Consider the following 19,984-nt stretch of genomic DNA (forward strand, 5'->3'; position numbering starts at 1 on the left):
ATTTCCCCATCGTACAAAAACTTTTAAGGTTTAAAAAAGTAAATTCCTGAGCAGAATAAACTGAGAAACTGAAATGAATTCTTGCTCTGATAAGTCCCTGATTTGTTTTTTTTTTTACATGATTTTAATTTTTTTATTGTGTCATCATTTGAGCTTGTGAAGAAACTACCCAGAGATGGATTTCAATGTGAAAAAAGGGTAGACTGCAAAGCCCAGCAGAACAGTAATTAAGGAATGTGAGGAAGGTGTGGAGAAACCTCTGAGGAGTGATGGGAGAGAGGGGTAAAATTCAGGAGGGAGGGCATTCACAGAAAGGGAGAGGTAGGCTGGATTTCAAGATGGTATCATGATCAGAGGTAACAGATGGAATCTGACACTGTTCATTGCACACTGCATCTCAGAGGACTTGTGCTTGGAGAAGGAGGGAAACGCTGAGGAGCAGAAATCAGACTTGACAGCTTGGCAGCTACGTGTACGATTTCAGAATTTCACAGTGGACATACTTCTGTAGTTTGAGAGCCCTGTAGCTCTTTGACCATCAAGGTGAATTACAAGTAATGAGCATGCTCCCTTTTTCATCCCCTGCCTTTACAGCTCTTGGCCTCCTACAGACTGAACTGCTGAGGAGGGTCGCATTACTGCTGGATGCTGGTGTATCGATCCACACCAACTTTCTTGCCAATTATAATACCCTCGTATATCAATGTGTGGTGAGAAACATCTAAAGGGTATGAAGAGAGTCATACAATCTGATGCTAAAAATAAATGGCTGCTTTTTGGTTACATATTGCAAATAATATTTTTTAAATAAATGAAGCTGTACGTGGCACATGAAGCCTCAGCAACTGTAAAGCATTTGATGACGTATTGAGTGACTAGGTTCTGCAGTCACAATAAAAGGATAATTTACAGAAATTCTGCTGACATCAAGTATATTCCTCCTCATGCTTTAGTAATTCCTAATGCTAGTCTTAGATTAATTTTTATTTCTATGAGAAGAAACAGGAATTATCAATTACACCGTTTTGTTTAATGTACTGACTTTCAAGTATTGATGCTGTAGTTATCTGCTGAATTTAGGGAGACATCCAGATCAAACAGTTACCGCGTAAGTTATGATTCCAGGAGCTACACAAAGTTGCTACAAGGTAACGTTTGTTAGTTTTAGTTGAATACAGCAGCATTTGTCTGTATGCAAGTTGTAATTTAACATTACGTTGTGTGGTTTCACTATGCTTCTGGAGGCTCTTTCTAATTGGAGACCTTCACACACACATTGAGGGCTCTTCAAAAGCCTGCCAACAGGAAGAAAAGTTTGGAGTCAGTTATTTTAAAGCATTGGGTTTTGTTACCACCCATCCCTTAGAGCATCTGCCCAGGTTGGGTCACCAGTCACGCTAAGCTAACATCATACATGTGAACCCACTGAGGACCAAAGGAAGCTCTTTGAGATGTTGAGCAAGAAACAGGCCAACAACTTGACTCCATCAGGGACTCTTTCAAATTCCACTATGAAAAAGTTTCAGCTGTACTGTCTTCAGACACCCTCCCATTTTTTGTGCTTCAGATTGTTTTTTCTGGTGGTGGTGGAGCTGCGTGTGTTTTCACAGGATTACTGCCCAATCTCAAACTTGTCTACACAGGCCCTGGGTCTCACAGGTAACTCACTGTGTAGGCATTGTATTGCTCTGCAGTACACTTCCAGTTTGTCCCCTGCTTTTAGGCAAGTCAGGAGTACTGAGCATCTGCTGCCCAGGTGGTCTGCAGACGTGCAGCAAGTGCAACACATCCCAGAGATGCATTCTGCCCATTCAGGGAACTCCTGGGCTTACTGTGGACAGCAGAGGTTTCTGTACAGAGAAACCTTGGAAAAAAGCTGAAAATGTTTTGTGATCAATCACTCTTTAAATTATGGAGTATCATTAATTGCATCGTCCAGCCTGAGAGTAAGAAGCTGAAGCAAGACAAAACGAGCTTTTGTAAGTAACTTATGGCCCATGGCTTGTAGATACACATGGAGGTGGAGGGAAGGAACCTCACTGCCCCAGGAGGTTTCACAGGGGTCATCAATAAGAGAAACGCTGGTTCAAATAAAGGGTGTGACTGGTCAGGCAATGCTGTGTACATCTGAGAGCCAGTGAGCAGGAGGAAGAAAAATATCAGCATTCACACCTTCTGTCTGGCCACTGAGCCAACAAGACTTGTGGTCCTCTCAGTGAAAGGATCTTTGAGATTACTGTTAATAAAAGGTCCGTAAACAGTCAGCTTCAGAAGACTTTTTCTGCTAGTTTTTGAGTCATAAATGCTGAGTTCCGCATTGTACCTTAAAGAAGAATGAGACTTAAAAGCCACAAACTCCACTTTAAGCATTAACATAAGAAAGAGTTGTAAGACTCATGCTAATCACAAAGGACTTTGTTGGCTATCAGTGGAAAAAAAATATTCTGACTTGTGCCTTGAAATAGAGACTTTAAAACCTAATTCAGGGTTCACTGCAGAAACAGATGGTTTTTATTTATCCTTTTATAAATTTTGATAGCTATTAAATAAATGCAAGATAGTCTGCTACATTTGACATAGGACTTTTGAACAGCATTTGTATTGAAAAGGCATAATGATTTAATTTCTTAAAGAATCTTGAATTCTTATATAGTTCAACAAAGCCTTTAGTTACCGGATTACCTATTAAATTTGACAATGGTTAGAAACTTCTTTTGGGTGGCATGATTAATTTTCACTCATCTAGCTGGCTTTATGTAACACATCATATTTAGCAGATTAGACATTTGTTAAGATGTTTTATCAAACTGAGCTAATACAGGAAGTTGAAAGAAAAAGGGTTGCATTCATTTATTCTACAAAGAAAAAACTATTTCAGAAGTCTTTCAGTCAGTTCCCCAGTGTACAGTATTAACCGTGTACTTGGTATTTTCAAGTATAGCAAAATTTTAATTTCAAAAGTAGCTTAGTTTATTTCAAAATCTTTGGCAAGCTTCATACTTTTCATACAAGGAAACAGTCTTCACATAACATCATTCTCTCTCAGGCCTCCAAAGCCTAGTATTCTTACTTCACAAGCAAGTTTGAGTGGGTGGGCATTAGATTTCCTTTGGGATTCTCAATCTCATTATTTTTATCAATAAAAAGCCTCTGCTGGACAAAGGAATAAATCACATATAAATGAAATATGAGAGATTACATGAGAAACTCAGCTTTTGCTTAGTCTAATCCAATATCTTTGGCCAAACATCTCAATGTCAAAGGCTTTATAAGTATTCTACAGGATCAGCCTGGCAAAAAGAAATCAATAACCAGGTAATGGATTTGATTAAAATTTTTCCCCTTCCACCCACTCCCACAAGCCAAATGTTTCTACCCGTACTAATCTCTTCTGGCACGTGTAACTGTTGGTTATTCTTTGTGGGCTTTTGGGATGTATAGATATATAATACGTTTTATATAATTTCAGAGGTCTGGGTTAACCCTTAGTGAGTATCTGTTTTAAGAAAAAGGAATGTTTGTACCTCATTTTATTTTTCTTTAAAGGCATAGTTCTGCAGTGTGCTTTTGGAAAATAACTTTGCTACATGTTTAGATCCTGTTTTGTTGTTCAGAAGTTGTCTTTTTTCTGTGACTCCTGTCATGCTGAGGAGCATTTTCTTACACAGGCCAGGGTACACAGCAGATGTCCAAACTTCTGGAGATTTTCTTTGTTGCAAATCATCAGGTATCTCCTTTACCCCAATCCTTCTGATCTTCTGTCTTTCAAACAGTTGTATTGGCAGACCACAGGCCATCTGGAATGCTTGACTATAGAAATATTAATGATTAGACCATTAGTGTTCTGCAAGGATGTTACCTCTGCTTTAAAGAAGTACTTTTCCATGTCAATAGGAAGAAAAAACCCAGCAACTATTGCATGCATTTTGAAGTTGATGTCACAGCTGCTGTAAGTGTAGAAATTTGGACTTTGCATCACTTTTCCTATTTTAAAATAAATCTTTCAGTTACCAGAACTGTCCTGAAAATCTGCTCTAAAGTAGAAATACTTTGCAGGACAAAATGCAACTTCTTTCTTTTATATCGGGAACCTTAAGAGTCTTTCATTATATTGATTTTAAAAAGCAAACGGTGTGCAGTTCCATAGTGGTTACTGAATAGGCTTCACTTTTCATCCAGAATGACCATGCTTTAATGGAAAAATACCTTTGGCTTCTATTTCTTGGTTGGTGGAAATATTGACCACTCAAAGTTAGAGTGATTCACTAATAATATCTCCATTACAATAACTCGGCAAACAGCAGGAGGGAGAAATGCTGATGACAGTTGGAGAGTGGAAAGGGAGGAAACTGGCTGACAGAAGAAGCAGTCCTCCTATTGAGCAATTCAGATGTGTATTTAAACTAATTACAGGAAGAAAATGTATTGTAATAAAATGCTGCCCTTTGATGAAACTGCTCTGTAGTTAGTTTCATAGGTGGCTTTACACACACTGAATTTCAAAACCAGCGATTGAAAACCTATTGAGGCTTTTGTGTAAAACTAATACATAGTAGGAAACCTTTCCAGTATTTAAGATAAACCATGACACATTATTTTGAAGACCAAAGATTTTACATCACAGCCATTTTGTTGATTGCCTTGTTAGATATTTTCTATTGGTTAGCAAGCATGGCTCAGATTTTTAAAAAGCTCTTGTACAGTGGGAGCTGTTCAGAAGGTGTCTGGAGTCTGTTGTGGTATGTTAAGTGCTTTGCTGTAGCCTTCAAGGCATTGCTGTAACTGAAATGAAGTGTCTAGCATTTTAGAAATTTATGACAGGATGCTTACACCAATTGGGTTTTTTTTCTATTTTTTTTCTTTTTTTTTCTTTTTTTTTTTTTTTTTCTTGTGTGTTGTAAGGAGTTGCAGTTGTAAACATTGTGGAAAGTGTGGTTGGTCTCTTCATTTATTTGCATGTTTCCTGTCTCCTGTATGTTAGTTTTCTTTTTCTGTAGGTACATAGTGAGAAACTTCATTTCTCTTTGTCTTGGTGGAGGGGGAAAGGAATGTGGCTTCTGAAGCGTAAATTGCATTTCACAGGGCATTTATATGCACATATGCCAGCTTCCAAGCAAGCTACCAAATAACATGTTTTTTCTGAGTTCCTCAGACTTAAGACTATCTGGCAGTTTGCTTTCAGTGAAAGCAGGCTGTGCTGGGAAGGACAGTTAAAGTGGATATAAAAGGGCAAAGAAGAGTCGGAGGCAATCTGCTTCAAAGGGATGTTACTCAGACTTAAGAAAACACCTAGAGAAATACCCAGAGAAGCATCAGTGACATCAACCCCTGACCAGCCTCTCTGCACTTGCTGGAGGATGCTCAGTCCCCACCAGCCTCGTCGCCACGTGTAACACCAGAAGCAGTGCTCTCCTCTGGCTCACTCCACTTGGAGCTGTTGCTGCTCCAGCAGTCAGTGAACCCCCATGGCTGGTTTGCTCCTGAGGAGGAGACAAGGGGCCAGAGGGAAGGACTCAGCCATGGGTCACTGGCCAAAAATGTCAGTAGCTTGGAAAATGGAAGTGGTGATAACACAAAACCCTCGGTTTGTGTAACTTTCTACTTAAATACGTTGTTAAATAGTACAGCTATATGTTTGAGGAAGGCTAGTATTTTCCTCACAAAGCAATACCCCTTGATTTTACTTGTTATTTTTATTATGTAATATATGGGATGATATTCTGTACTTTTCTATTTAGCATGTGTATACTTACCAAGGGGTTTTTTTTCTTCTAGATGTGAGGCTCCAGCAGTGTTACACACACGCACACCACACATTTCTATCAAATTAAATGAATCCTTAGCCACACTTTTTTCAAAGAAACTTCCCTGAGATAAGCGGAGAAGGGCTGCCAACGTATTGGTATGTCTGTGCTCTAGTTTTTGATTCTGAAAACAGTTTTTAATTAGCAGCTTCCATTTTGGTCAAATCAAACAATGTCATTCAAATGCAGAATTTCTTAGGGAGTCTTACAGGCTTCTGTGGTTTCTTTTTGTCTATCTTTACCTGGTCATTTTCTCTTTTTTCTGTTTTCTTTTTTTTTCTATTATTATTTTTTTCAGCTGAACTGCCATGTTTACTACTTAATTTTTTGACCCCTCCATCACAGATATGAAATTCTTTAAAGCCTCTTTCAAAAGACCTCAATCTCATACCCACAGTGTGCCCTGGACTACTATTTGAAGTCCCAATGGGAATAAAGAGATAGTACTAGTCTTTGTATTGTGTATTTAAATCCATGACTTAGCTATCTTTACCTTCATAATTGTCATTTAATTTTTATGCTTGTCTATAAGTACATAGTTTTTAAATGTACTGAATTGCTTTGCTTTACACAGAAATTATATCATTATCTTAAATGATTGTCTTGTGTGCTACATTCTACGTTATCTGATTTTAGACCTGAAACCAGCCATATTAATATTGCAAGCATTAAACCGATTTAATCACATTGGTTGAAAAGGCATTGGTGATTATCTTTATCGGTTTCACAAAAACAGGTGTCAAGTTTAATATTTCTCTTTACGACAAAAGATTATTCGTTATTCAATTCCGTAATATTTGATGTGATTGCTTTTGACTTAGAAATTAAGAGGAAACTTTCTGATCAGCTACGTGGGTGATTAGATCCGGTGTTTACTTGAAAGAAAGAAAATAATTTCTATATTGATAACCACGTTGATAGAGAAAAGGGAGGAGGAATATGCCGAGATACTAACAAAGTGGTTATACTTCTACACCTATTCGTTCAGCTTCGTGAAGCCACAAATATGCAAAAGTTTCGCAGAAATTTGCCTGCTCTTCAAGGAGTTCTTGGGTTTCTCTTTTCATACATGTCACCATGATTTTCAGTTCCTGCTGGTCCTGGTACAGCTGCTGGCTGGGAGTCACCAGAAGCAATTCAGTTTTGCTGATCTTCATTTCTACAGGTTGTGGAGAGGAAACTCGTTGTTTGCTGTGGTGGCTTCAATTTTTGAGGTGTTTAGGTTTTCTTCTAGGTTCATCAGCATCCCTATTTGAGGATGGGGAGTTGGAATTATAGACAGCTAGCTCCTCCTCGCTTGGGTGGGTCTCAGGTTCTCTGGTCTGATCCTGCCCTTTTGCTGAACATGTTACTCCATTTTATTCAGAGTTGTTATACACGTCAAACATCTCTCTTATAGAATTTCTTGTGTTATGTTTCTTTATGTGCAATTATAATCTGGACGCCTTCAACATTCTTGTTCATTAGTGTTTTCTTCAGTGCAATAAAGGCAATTGTTTTTTCCTCAAGTCTGCTGCAAGGGTTCTAGTGAGGAAGTCTAAGGGATATCCATAGTTTGTTATATTGTTAAAATGTGCATTTCTAAAGGTGGGCTGTTAAAATAACAAACATTAGTTTGTTAGAGAATGGCAATTCAATTGAGGCAATGTGTAAGATACTTGAATTGGAAATAAACCCAAAATATTTGGAGTGTTTTACAAAAATTGAATTGCACTGGTATGTCTTTCAAGGTACGGGCTTAGATTTCATGTAAATATTGCTTTGATACTTTAAAAAATATTTTAGAAGATGAGGGGACTTTTTTATCAGTATGACGGATTATTTGGTTACATACTTGGGCAGAGGTTCCAATCCTTGTGTTGCCTGATGCTGCAGGTTTTTGCTATGCCTGTGCCAGTGCCATGGCTAGCTGCTGTGGAGGGGGAGGATCCTGAGCCTTTCTTCCTTGGTCTGTTTCCAGCCACTTGCTTCCAGTTCGTGGACATGGACAGCTTTGGTGTGCAGTGAGCCCGTTGGGGAACGTGACTGCCAGGAAACTTCATGTCTATTTTTTTCTGCAGGATTAATTTTCTGCTAATGTAATGCTAACAAGGGGAATGTGTGGCTGAGGAACACAATGTGAAACTGCACCCTAGTCACAATGATCTATCCAGGATGAAAAATAGATGAAATACTAATTGTATTCTCATTTATTTGTTGTGCTTATGTATTTTACCTCAAGCTGTATTGTTGAAGTAATTTGATAACTTTAGGTATGAATGGTTGCAGTAGCACAAAGTAGCAGGGGAGCTGACAAACTGTGAATGAAAGGTCAGGACTTGTTTGACCACTGAGGATGTGGATGTGGAACCATGGTCTTAGTGGTTGTAAATTGTACTCTTTGCATTTGAGTAATGTATATATGAAATGAATGAGGAACAGAAAGAAAGAAGGCCACAGTATATATGCCCACACTTTTGAGAGTTGTTTGTTTTAAAGCTTTTGGTTTTTTTGGTTTTCCCCCTTTCTTGAGCTGTCAGGTGTGAGACTGCATGGTCTCATGAATAGAAGTTCTGTTTTCATACAAAGCCTTTCTGTGAAAGGGTAGAAGATCATATTGATTTTGATATGTTGCTTTCTTCTGTACCATTCCAGAATTCTGTTCATGTTCAGTATTTCCATTCCTCCTCCATTCTCAGACTTCAAATTGTTATTGATCACTGTCTCCATTAACTAATTTCCTGCCTTTGGTTATGTTTGTATCCCCAGGGCATGGCTCAGTAAGATCATCAGTTGCCCCAAATACAAACATTTGGCTAGTGCACTGTCCTGTGTGTTTTCTTGGGCTTCACTGTTGAGATCATTACACAGTCCGAGTTAAATATTTTCCCGGTGACGGGGAAATGTTCAAATCCCAGTGCAGAACTTTCTACAGTCTAGGAAATCTCTATGCACTCACTGAACCCTCTATGCATATAAATATGCAGCTTAAAAATGATGCTTTGTGCAAACATGCAAATGGGATTAATGGCTGTGGTTCATTACTGGCTATTGATTGAGATTAGATATCACTGGACAACCATTTGGGGATGATAATGGATTTGAAATGACTGATCCACAACTTTGCATTTCAGAGGAACTGTGACACAGGATTATCATTGTTAATATAGGTCTTAAATCTGTTCTGTACATGGAATTCATATATCTGAATTTGTTCCAAACTACGTTTTTCCCTACTTCAACAGCCCTTCATTAAAATTTGAGGTTTTGGAATCATTCCAATGGAGGAGAAACGACCCATGATGGATGGGATGGGTGTTGAGATTAAGTATCACACAGAAATAGCACCCTGTTTAATTTATGTTATGGATATTGATTGGTATGATGCATGATTTTATGTGGGCTAAATATATTAATTTAGTTTTAAAATGCAATAGAAGGAAGACTAACTTACATTGGCATTGTTTGAGGGAAAGCCTTGGAATGGCACAGTACAGATACCATTTCTGGAAAATATGGTAGTTTTGCAATATTTACTCATTATATTTAATTTCAAGTAAAACAATTACTTCTTATGAAGTTAATGGAGGAAAATAACTTGGCAATATCCTAAAGCAAAATGGCACAGAAACACTGTTTTCTTTCAGCATAAGCAGCCTTTATAATTGTTGAAGGTCTCACTGGCTGGGCTCCTATGAGCTCCCAGCTTCAAATAGGATGCCCGTATACTCCTACTTCTTGATAAACTGGTGTAGATTTTTGTTGTGGGATGTTGGACATGCACTGGCAGAAAGCTTTTAGAAAAGACATACTTTTTTTATTAAAAAATAATTTTTTTTTGTTAAAAAGGGAATCAATTACTCATTGGTCTTTAAATCTTGCATAGAGCCCAACATTGTCTAGTGCCCGCTGTCCTGCTGATGTGCGTTTTGCTACATCTAATCTCCAAGTATTGTAACTAGCTTTATCTTTTGTCTTTTCATTTTTATTCCTTACCTGGTGTGCTTCCAAAGCCTCTTAAAAGGCAATTTTACATGTACTAAAAACCGCCTTCTACCAGGTGCCTAAATTATTTTAAAATCTCATTTAACCACTTTTAATTACACGACACAGAAAGAAGCTAGCTCATTTTTTAAACATTAAAAAGCCTACCCTGCAGGGAATGATAATGCACTCAATATTTTTCTGGGGGTACCAAGCTTATCTTAGCAAGCTAATGGATTTGAATGTAGTGGGCCTAACTGTGGTTTGTGTAGATTGTAACCTGAATTGGAGTAATCTGCTACCATGTGGACATAACAAAAAATCATCATAATGATCCAGAATGCAGAACTAAAAGCTGTGAAATAAATGAGTAATTGCGCAGGGGGACAGAGACAAGCTGGTAAGAGCAGTGGGAAAGGCACCAGGTAAAACGGGATTTCTCTTTGTGTGTATAGTTGGATATGCCAGCTTCTGTCATCAGTACTCAGTTCAAAAAGATAAAATGCTTTAAAATCTAGATGAATTGTTAGATTGAAACTTGGTTATAAATAACTTCTAATTTGTTGTCTGAAAATTCTTATATACCATTCTGGGACTCTTACTGGTAGTGGGAGCATGTTACATTTAAGTTATCATGGATGTGAAACTGTCACTTTTGAAGTGTAATGTAGCCTTAAGGAAGTTTTTTTAATAAAGAAGGTGAATTTCATTAAAACAAAAGATTACGACTTTTACGGTGCCTAGATAACTAGAAGCAGCAACAAGTGGTATGATGCCAAAACACTGCTTTATTTTTTTTTTCCCCCTTGATGTCACTCCCAGCTGTCAGCCAGGTAGAATGGCAGAGGGAAACAGTTACCCTGTCTTGGGTCAATATATAAGCATGAATTATGATAAAAAGATCTAGCAATTAGGTAATGTAGAATGAAAAATTACCTTGAGTTTTGCACTTGGCATACTATGCATTGACAGTTTTCTGAAGATTTCCAGCCTTGTGTCACAGGTTTTTGCTGGATTGTTGCATTTTTATTTTCAGACAAAAAGTCATGTACCTGTATACCGTCTACCATCTGCTGGTTACTGCCGTGTTTCCTGGCTTTGAAACTTCTTCAGTTGTTTATAGAATGCCACTTTTTGATTGATTTTGTGTTTTTGAAATTTATTTCTTTTTCTTCTCAGCTTTGATGAGAACTGAGGAAAAGAAAGGACATTTTTGCATTTCTGTTGCTGAGTATTTTGGCATTCACCTTCTGTATAAATGACATTTTATGTCTATTAATAAAACAGGAGTAAAATTGGGCTTAAGATTATTCTGAAGGGTGAGACATATTACAGTTACTACATAAGATGTATCTTAGACACATAGTCCATGAGGATAATGAAAGCAACACCCAAAATGAACCATAGATATCAAAAAACCTAGGGGTTTTAATAAGAAATGTCACTGTAAATAATTAATGCATCTCACAGTTCCAGTACCCAAAAAAGTGAACTATATCTCAAGTCTGTTTCAAGGTTACAAAATCTATTAAAAACAAAATCTTTGCTACTGAGTGTTTTGTTCAAATACAGACGAAGGACATAAGGATGGCTGCACATACCAAATTCTTCTGGACCACCATTCTTTTCCCAGCAGTGGATACCAGGGGATGCCTAGGAATGGGTAAGAATGGGAAAGGCTTTTGTGAGGTCCTGTCTTAGCACCCTCCTGGACTCTACTTCTTTCAAAGCTTCTTGAGTCACATGCAGTTCCCATGTAATCCTCGATGCATTCCTCTTCCAGAACTTTGTCCCATCTTCCTTTGTACCCACAAAGAATTGGATCTTTTATCAAGGAACTGTGCAAGTCTCCTGCCTGGTGTGGAAAAAATTACCTGTTTTCTTTTCAGTACTTTTCATGGGAACTTGTAAATAGTATGTTGACCTCAACCTTTTTCAAACTCAGCCCAATTTTCACTTTCCCTGGTGAAAGAAAATGATGGGGTAAGACACACAGAGAAGTAGGATGATAAAGAGGAGTTACAATGACTGCACAGCATTTTCATCCCTTAAATTGTTTTCAGCATCAAATGGAAAGGCAGTGTTTAAATACAGCTCTCATAACCAAAGGTGGGACCCCACTGGTGGGTGCATACTTTCCTAAGTGTAACTGTCTGGATCACTGTCTTTAACCTTGTTTCCAAGGAAAATGAAGCTTTCAGGAAGGTATCCCCCCCCTTCCATGCTGCTTCTGTGCACATTCCTTAAACCCTTTCCCATGCTCTCCAGTAACATTTAACCTGCAGACTAATTCTGACAAAACATGGAAGGCAGAAGTCTAAAGAGTTGATCAATTCCTGATATATTTATTTAATCAACATCTAAGATGATCGGGTGAGGAGGCAAAATATACTTCCACAGGCATTCAGGCTTCATTAGTTCTGTTTTTCATGGAATAACTGTGCTTTTCCAGACATTTCCTTTCTTATCTTTCCTCTTTGGCCTAGCGTAAAATGTCAGCAAAATTAAAGTAATCTTAACAGTATTTGCAGTTTTGCCCTTGGGCTTTGCACTGCTTAGGGTCTACCTGCGCTGGTACTGCAAATAGTATAGTAGCTTTTATAATTTTGCTTTAGGATAATTGCATGAAAGAGACATAATTTTTCCAATTAAGCAATTGGAATATTGATTGTTAAGTGTTTTTCAAATGCCATGGTAAAAGACTGTTAATCCTGTAGTGGTTTAGATTGTATGTTTAAAATTCATTGTTGAGTTGTTGATGCTTATGTTGTAAGGGTAAGTTCCAGTCAGATGCTACCTGTTGCTGCAGCTCTTTTAGGACACAAAATTTGAACACAGGTGTGTTTGTTTCCGTGTGTTGCTTTAAGAACCATTTTTTGACAGTAATGGGTGTGTGTAAAAATCTTTGCTTTAGACTGTAATTGTCTGAAGAAAGGAGCCATGTCTTAGGTTGTCTTCAGAACACCAGGCATGTCCGCAGCACTACATAAATAACACATACAAATGCTATTAGCACAGATGTTGTTATGTTCACTTAATGCCTTGTAGAATACAGTAACAAAATTGTTGTCTGATTCACAGTACTGGCTCTGGCAAATGCTAAAAATAATATTCCTGTGATTAAATCTTAGGATGTGGTATGTTAGACAGAGAAGTCTAGTTTACTGTTATTTACCAAATAAACTGTAGAGCAAAATGTTCTCTCTCCACCAGTATTCAGAATAAATCTGACCAAGAATGCTCAGTGATTATGAAGAGGTATTTCTCCTGTCAGTGATATGAGGGGTTAAAAGAAGGATGTCCTATGCAGCTAGATCTAATGATTCAAATGGCTTTCTCATTTATTTTGGCTGATATAAAATGACAATCCTTGTAAATTTTGAAGGATGGCATCTGTGGTCCTGCTTGGCAGCTAATGTTGAGAAGCAGAATAGCTTGCTAGCTCTACATTCCACAGCATCTTCAGAGGTAACCTGACTAATCCCTCTGGAGCAGCTCGAGGTTCAGATCTAAGTCCATTGTGCCAAAGTATTTGAGTGAGGTGCTGTATTTGAAGCTGCTTTGTTGATACTATGTTTGATACATTTACAGGACAACGCTCTCAGTGTAGCTATTGCCTTAATTCGACTGGTGTTCCAGAAAGTTATTCAGTCACCTGAAATCTTGTAGAATAACTCTGTGCCAAAAACTCATGTTGTTGCTGAAAATGACTCTAAATTATTGATATGTCTACAAGTCAGTAAGTATTAATGGAGAGTCATCCTGTAGTGAGAACAGTGAAACTAGAAGAAGGAGGAATGTATAATGAAAACTGAGTGTTTAGAATATGAGGGAGGAAAGATTTGTGGGGAAGTTTATGCTTCATCTGCTTTTGTGAAATGTGGAATTAACATTTCCACAGCTTTTTTCCACTGTAATTGTTTCCAGAAGGGCAGGTTTATAGCATCAATTAGGAATATCTGAAATCAGTTAGAAGGTAGAACTGTATGTATATTTAGTATTAACAAAAAAGATATATCCATAGAGATGATGCAGGTTACAAGTATCATAGACTGTCCAGTGCCTGGAACTTCTGAAAGTTTTTTATAGGCAAATACTTTGTTCTAAACTATACAGGCATACTCATCCCTTGTAGTGCTTTGGTCTGCTAGAAAGTCAAAACAGAAACCCCCTAAACCAGACCAAGCAAGGCTGTAGACCACCATACACAAATGTACTGCTACTTTCTTTTAAAAAAAAAAAAAATACTAGCAACACATTTCTAAAAGTTGGCAAAGTTGTTCGCATATATGTGAATGTGTTTCAGGTGACAGAAAAAGATAGGATTCACATTGTTCTTGTCTCCTAATACGTTGTCTGATTCTTTGATTTGTTTGGTAAAAAAGAGTTAAAGTGTTTTATTATCTTCTGAATGAAAGATACACACCCTGCACAGGATTACTTGGCATTTTCTCTGTTAGCGATCAGTCTTAAATTCAAATGGAGTTTATGTATATAGCTGCTGATAATTAAGGTTGATCATCTAATGTTATATTTCTGTATGTTTTTAATACAAAAATCAGTATTTTTTTTTTTTTAATCAGTCATGTGGTAGAGATATGTGGGTATCATAGACTGTTAAACTGACAGCCTACATCATTAAAAACATCTACTTTTCCTGATACATTTTTTCCCTCAGGTAATCTTATATCATACATATAGAGGAGTGGGGCAGTAAAAAAACGTTGCAGCTCTGGGTAACAAAACATTACCTCAGAATCTGGAGTGTTTCTTTTATCTCCCAGGACCAAAAAATGTTGCAAATCAGAAAAAGGATATCATTATTGATCAGCTGTTAAGATATAAGTTTTTTTCTAAAAGCATCATTTTGATTTAGTTGCCTGACTTGGCTTGACAAGTGGCAAGAAGGCTTGACACTGCACTTTCTTTTGCATTATGTGTGTGTCGGGTTTGAATACTAGTGTGTGGTGAAGGTTTTGTGACTGCAGGCCCGGTGCTAAAACAGCTCTGACAGCCATCATTCTTATAAGCAGCAGTTTGTGCTTCCCAGAAATGCTGACATTAAGTTCATACATGCATAATTGCAGATCCTCAGCTGATGCAACTCCCCTTTCTTTAATGAAGTGTGGCTTTTTTTATGCCCAGGGAATATTAGGAAGCTTGTGTTGCAGGGGACCTGGGGCATTGGGTCCCTCTGCTCCTGAGTATTTTTGCCCTTACTTCCACTGTCAGTCTGTCCCTCTAAACTTTCTCCTTCACAAGCTATGCTTTTGTTTTCAGTCTCCGCTTTTTTCTCCTTTGATCTGTAAGGAGTGCTAAACCTCATTTGTAACTCTTTCCCCTGCCACAGATTGCCAAATTGAATCTATTTGAACTACCTTCCTGCTCATATCTGTTTTCTGAAAGATTTTCATCACTGCCTGGATGGTGTATTCTTAAAATTCAGCCCAAGGAATCAGTTCTTCATGTAGCATTTTGGGGATTATATATTAAAAAATGCATAAGCAGTAAATCTCTTCTGGTGCTTCGCAACAGTGGCAGTGCATACTACCCTCTGAATCAATTATAGATTTCATCAGTCCCACTTTATACCTGCTTCTGAATTTGTTTTAAGCTCTTATTTCATAAATGTACAACGGGTATGATAATTTGTCATTTTGCTAATTTTATCTGTCTTCAGAAGTGAGATCTAGCTTGAGTTATTAAAAGTACAAGCATTTGATTAATAAAAGCAAATTTATTCCTAGAAACTTGATAAAATTAGGGTCTCCTCAGAACCCTTACTCAAGCTTCAAGCCTTTATGCTGTGATATATGTGAAAAAAGCATCAGAATTATTCTTGTGCTATATCAAAATTTTTGAGAGATTAATCTCTCAAGGCTTTGTCTTAGGCATGGGGGTGTAACTGCCTTAATGAGGATTATAATGTATTTTCACAAAAAATAGCAATCTAAGCCATAAGTGTTAAAAATAGCCAAAAGTTTAGGCAGGTGATATTTCATAATGGCAAGTTTCCCCTTAAGATCTATCAGGTAAATGATGCACATATTTCAAGCTGTCTTAGTAGATGCTTTTACGCAACAATTTGGTAGACATCTATTGGAAAAGGAGAAAAGGAAGAATATACAAAAAAAAGTTGGACACCACACCTCCCAGACTGTTTAATTTTATTTTTTTATTATTTTTTTTTACATTGCAGCCATGAACTAAATATCTCTGAGTATATTCTTAATATGAAGTTTTACAGTAGTGCTTAGGATCATCCCTTAGGCTGTTTTCAGTTCCCACATCTTTATATCCAGAGATTCGGAAGAAGGATTTCTGCTACCTGTGTTAGCACATTTTCCATTATTCAGATAAAAGCAGAGTTTATTGGATCTTAAAGGCAAGATCTTCTAATGGATGTTAGTAAGATAACAATAGAAATTGATCTGAAAACTCAAAGGTAAAGTATTTTTGGCCTGGTTTTGTGTGTGTTGTCCCAAAACATTTTTCCTGAGCTTTTTTAGTAAACATAATAGAAAACCTCCATTGTTCCTGGTATAATCTGAGAAGGCGGCATTAACTTCTTTCAATATTTTAAAGGAGTTTGGGAGAGAGGGTCTGTAGAACAGTTCATCTAACTTATACTGGGAAAATGGAAGAAATTATATTAAGAAAAAATTACAGGATACATGGATACATTTTTATAGTGAGAGGTGTCAGCATGGCTCTGGAAATGAAGTCTCATAAATCTGTTAGTGTTCTGTGAAGGGCTTGCTGAGAATTTGATCAAGGGAGGTTTGTAAATGTGGTATACTTGGATTTTCAGTAAATTCTTCTTAAGGTCATTTGACAAAAACTCTCAAAGAAGCAAAACTGTCCCGAATAAAAAGGAAATTTATCTTGTTCTTTTAAAAAGTGGTAAAGAGATAGGAATAAAATGTCACTTTCAGAATGGAGAAATTACTGAGTCTAAAGGGATCTGTGCTGAGACCTAACTTAATAAGATGATCTTGGAAACTGGGGAAGAGAATAAGGCGGATGAGTTTGCTTGCTTAGTCAGGGCAGAAAAAATTAAGTTTGCATGTGAAGAATTACAAGAAAAGAATTCCAATCGCAACAGCTGACAGTGAAGTGGCAGATGAAAGTCAACTGCAAAGTTGTCCTAACTCTACCTTTTTTACTTACTTACCTCTACTTACCTAAATTGAGAATGGCTCTAAATTAATTTTTAGTACTTGGGAAAGAAATCTTGGAGCCGCTGTGGTCAGTTTTCTGAAAATTTCTGTGTAGTAGTGCCAAAAATACTAATCACATTTAAAAAATACAGAATAAACCAAAAAACACTCCTGTGCCATTGTAAACCTCCTTGGTTACCTGTTTCTTCAGTTTCAGCTCAAAAGATGATGAGAAAAATGGTAATGTGATCAGAGATAGAATGATGTCTGTATGAGGAATGAGTCAATAGAGTAGGAGTCTTCAGCTTTGTCGGTAAAATATGCTAGGGCCCTATAAAATTCCAGCTGGTTTAGAGATGGCAAATACATAGTCAGTGTTTACTTTTACTCACCATATCAGCATTAGAAGCATCAAATGAAATGAAGTAAGGTATTTAAGACCCCAAAATAGTTTTTCACACAATGTATAATTAAATTTTGGAATTCATTGGCACGAGGTTGTGGGTGCCAAAGCTTTGTATATGTTCAAAAGTTAATGATGGAAAAAACCTCCATGGATGCTTGTTAAGCACAAAACTTCTGACTGAAAGAAATCCTGAGCCACAGGCTAGGTCTTGCAGTGTTTAATAAGAGAATCACTCTATGTACTTTTTCTTATTATTTTCTTTTTATTAAGGATTCCCTACTAGTTGTTGTATAACATTACTGAGCCAGATGACTTTTAGTCTGAAGCCCTAAGTCTATGCTTTAAATGAAATAAACCCATACTAGTTTATATCTGAAGATATGGCCAAAAAATCCGAGTTGAACTCTGTATTTTTCATTAATATATCAATGACCCCAAGAGGTAGTGAATGTGTTAGTGTTTATACTGAAGCAGAAGAGACAAAATTATGATGCTTAAATAATAATTTATATGTAGAAAATGGTATGGATTTGGGAATAAGAAAATATTCTTCCCTGAAGCTATTTTATTCTATTTTGAAAGCAGTTCTCTGGGTTTAAGTTATTTTACCGATAAACTCATAAACAGACTACAAAAAGTAAGAATGTAATTTTTAGAACCCATATTTATTTTTCCATGGAAGACAGCTACTTCATATCCCCTTTTCTTTTCTTTTGATAGTGTATTTAATACATGACTGCTTCATATATGGTATGTCAGAAAACTGTAAAAATATGAATGTTTTCAAACATGATTTTTTGTTCATGTGTATTTTAATGAAAAATCAACAGTTGCTACTTAACCTGACTTTATAAACATAGTTAAATTATTTTTCTGTGTACTTTGAAAAAAAATCATATATGGCCCTGCTAAAAGCTACTCTTTTTCATTCCTTGTAACAGTGGTACCCAGCTGGTCACTTCAAGTAGGGATACTACAGTGCGGATATGGGACTTTTCAAAACATGGATGCATTCTGACTTTAGAAGGACATACCCACGCTGTATGGGACTGCTCATGGCATTCATGTGGTGATTTTGTGGCTTCTGCCTCCATGGACAAGACAAGTAAAATATGGGATGTTAACAGGTATGGAGTTACTGGAGATTCTTTATTAGCTGATTGATAGCTTTACTTAATAAGCACTGGTTTATGTTTTAGCCCAGTGAGAGAGAGATGTCTAGCATCAAGTTGTGGACTTCACTTTAAGAACATAGATAAATTAAAGGGAGTAGTGCAAAAAACAGGCTTTGATGTGATTTGCTAGATAAAGGCATTGCTAAAAAGGGAGCCTGAAGGGACTTAATTTAAGATAGTGCCAAAAAAAGTATTTGCTTTCATTTGACATCTGTTATTCTGTGGTGGTAGTTTTCTTAAGGTCAGAGCTTTGTGGAATTTCAATATTTAATTTAAATAAGTAACTGAACAAAAATTTAAGTAAGTTTTCTGTGTACTATTTCTAGCTCATGAGTATACAACACACTTTAAGGTTGGACAAGTCGAGATTTATTTTATTCATTATATATGTTTTGTCAAGGTGGCTCCTGATTAATAAATCAACATATACCTCTTAATTTTCTTTATTATCCAGGCAAATGAATTTAATGAAGGTGTTTGTATAATATAAGTATATTCCTGCTGACCAATTAATTATTAGTTCTTCAACTTTCTTTGGTTATATTTGAGGTAACGTATTTTGCTTAATTTACAACTTAAAGGAAAGGAATGGATTTTTTTTCTTTGCCCACCAAACTGTTTCTTTGCCATGTTCCTGTCCAAGACACAGCATTGCACCAGCTACTAAGAAGAAAATTAACTTTATCCCAGCCAAAACCAGGACACCTTCTAGACCCCTGAGTGGCTTAGGAGTAGTGTTACTGACACCACTGTACTTATTGTACTAGGTCTGATTTTTAACTGAATATCATCAGTCCGCAGACGAGTCTGCAGTCTCATGGGTGTTTTCCCTGATTCTTTATTATCCAATTCTAATTGATTTTTCCATTTCCTCTCACCTTCTTCTTTTGCATTTGAATGAGGTGAAATACTCCTTCAAGCTTATTGGCCACTGCAGGTGAAGAAGCTTCACTGAAAAAGCAAGGGAGAGTTTCTTCATTTCATTCCTTTTGCCTAGATCCCTCCCAGTCTGCTGCAATTGCAGTGAGCCCTGCAACTGAGACACAGAGAACTATTTCAGGAGTATGCTTGGTGAAGCGGGAGCATTGAGGGGTTTGTTGTAAAAAGTGAAGTACTTCTCTGATAAACATGTATGAGTTGAGACTTTTCAAAATGTTGTAATTCAGCCAGATTTTTTTGAGAGCTAACTGAAACTCTGGCAGTATCAGATTTTCAGTCTTGCTTTCAAATCATGCATTGAGGAAGCATTAAATAATAAAAACATTGTTTTCAAAATGGGATAAGCAACATATCCTTTCCTGAATTTTTTCAATTATTTTGGCTAAGCTGAGAGCAGCTACTTAAAACAAAAGCTTGAAACAAATATTCATTTTTTATAAAATCATGGACAAAGCAGTTAAAGTCTGGCAAAGTTTGAGACAACTGAGAAGTGGGTTTTATAACAGCAATTGTCAGCCAGTTCTGATAACAGATGAT

General features: G+C 36.9%; 1 protein-coding gene across 1 annotated transcript in view; it reads left to right on the forward strand.

Annotated features, from left to right (window-relative positions):
* SPAG16 (sperm associated antigen 16) overlaps positions 1–19,984 on the forward strand; it is a 413,429-nt gene that overhangs the window by 210,787 nt on the left and 182,658 nt on the right. Inside the window, exon 13 of the mRNA XM_037397615.1 lies at positions 18,275–18,460. Coding sequence (XP_037253512.1) covers positions 18,275–18,460 — 186 coding nt within the window. The remainder of the gene's footprint in view (positions 1–18,274; positions 18,461–19,984) is intronic.

Source organism: Falco rusticolus, chromosome 8, assembly GCF_015220075.1.
Source record: "Falco rusticolus isolate bFalRus1 chromosome 8, bFalRus1.pri, whole genome shotgun sequence".
NCBI lineage: Eukaryota > Metazoa > Chordata > Aves > Falconiformes > Falconidae > Falco > Falco rusticolus.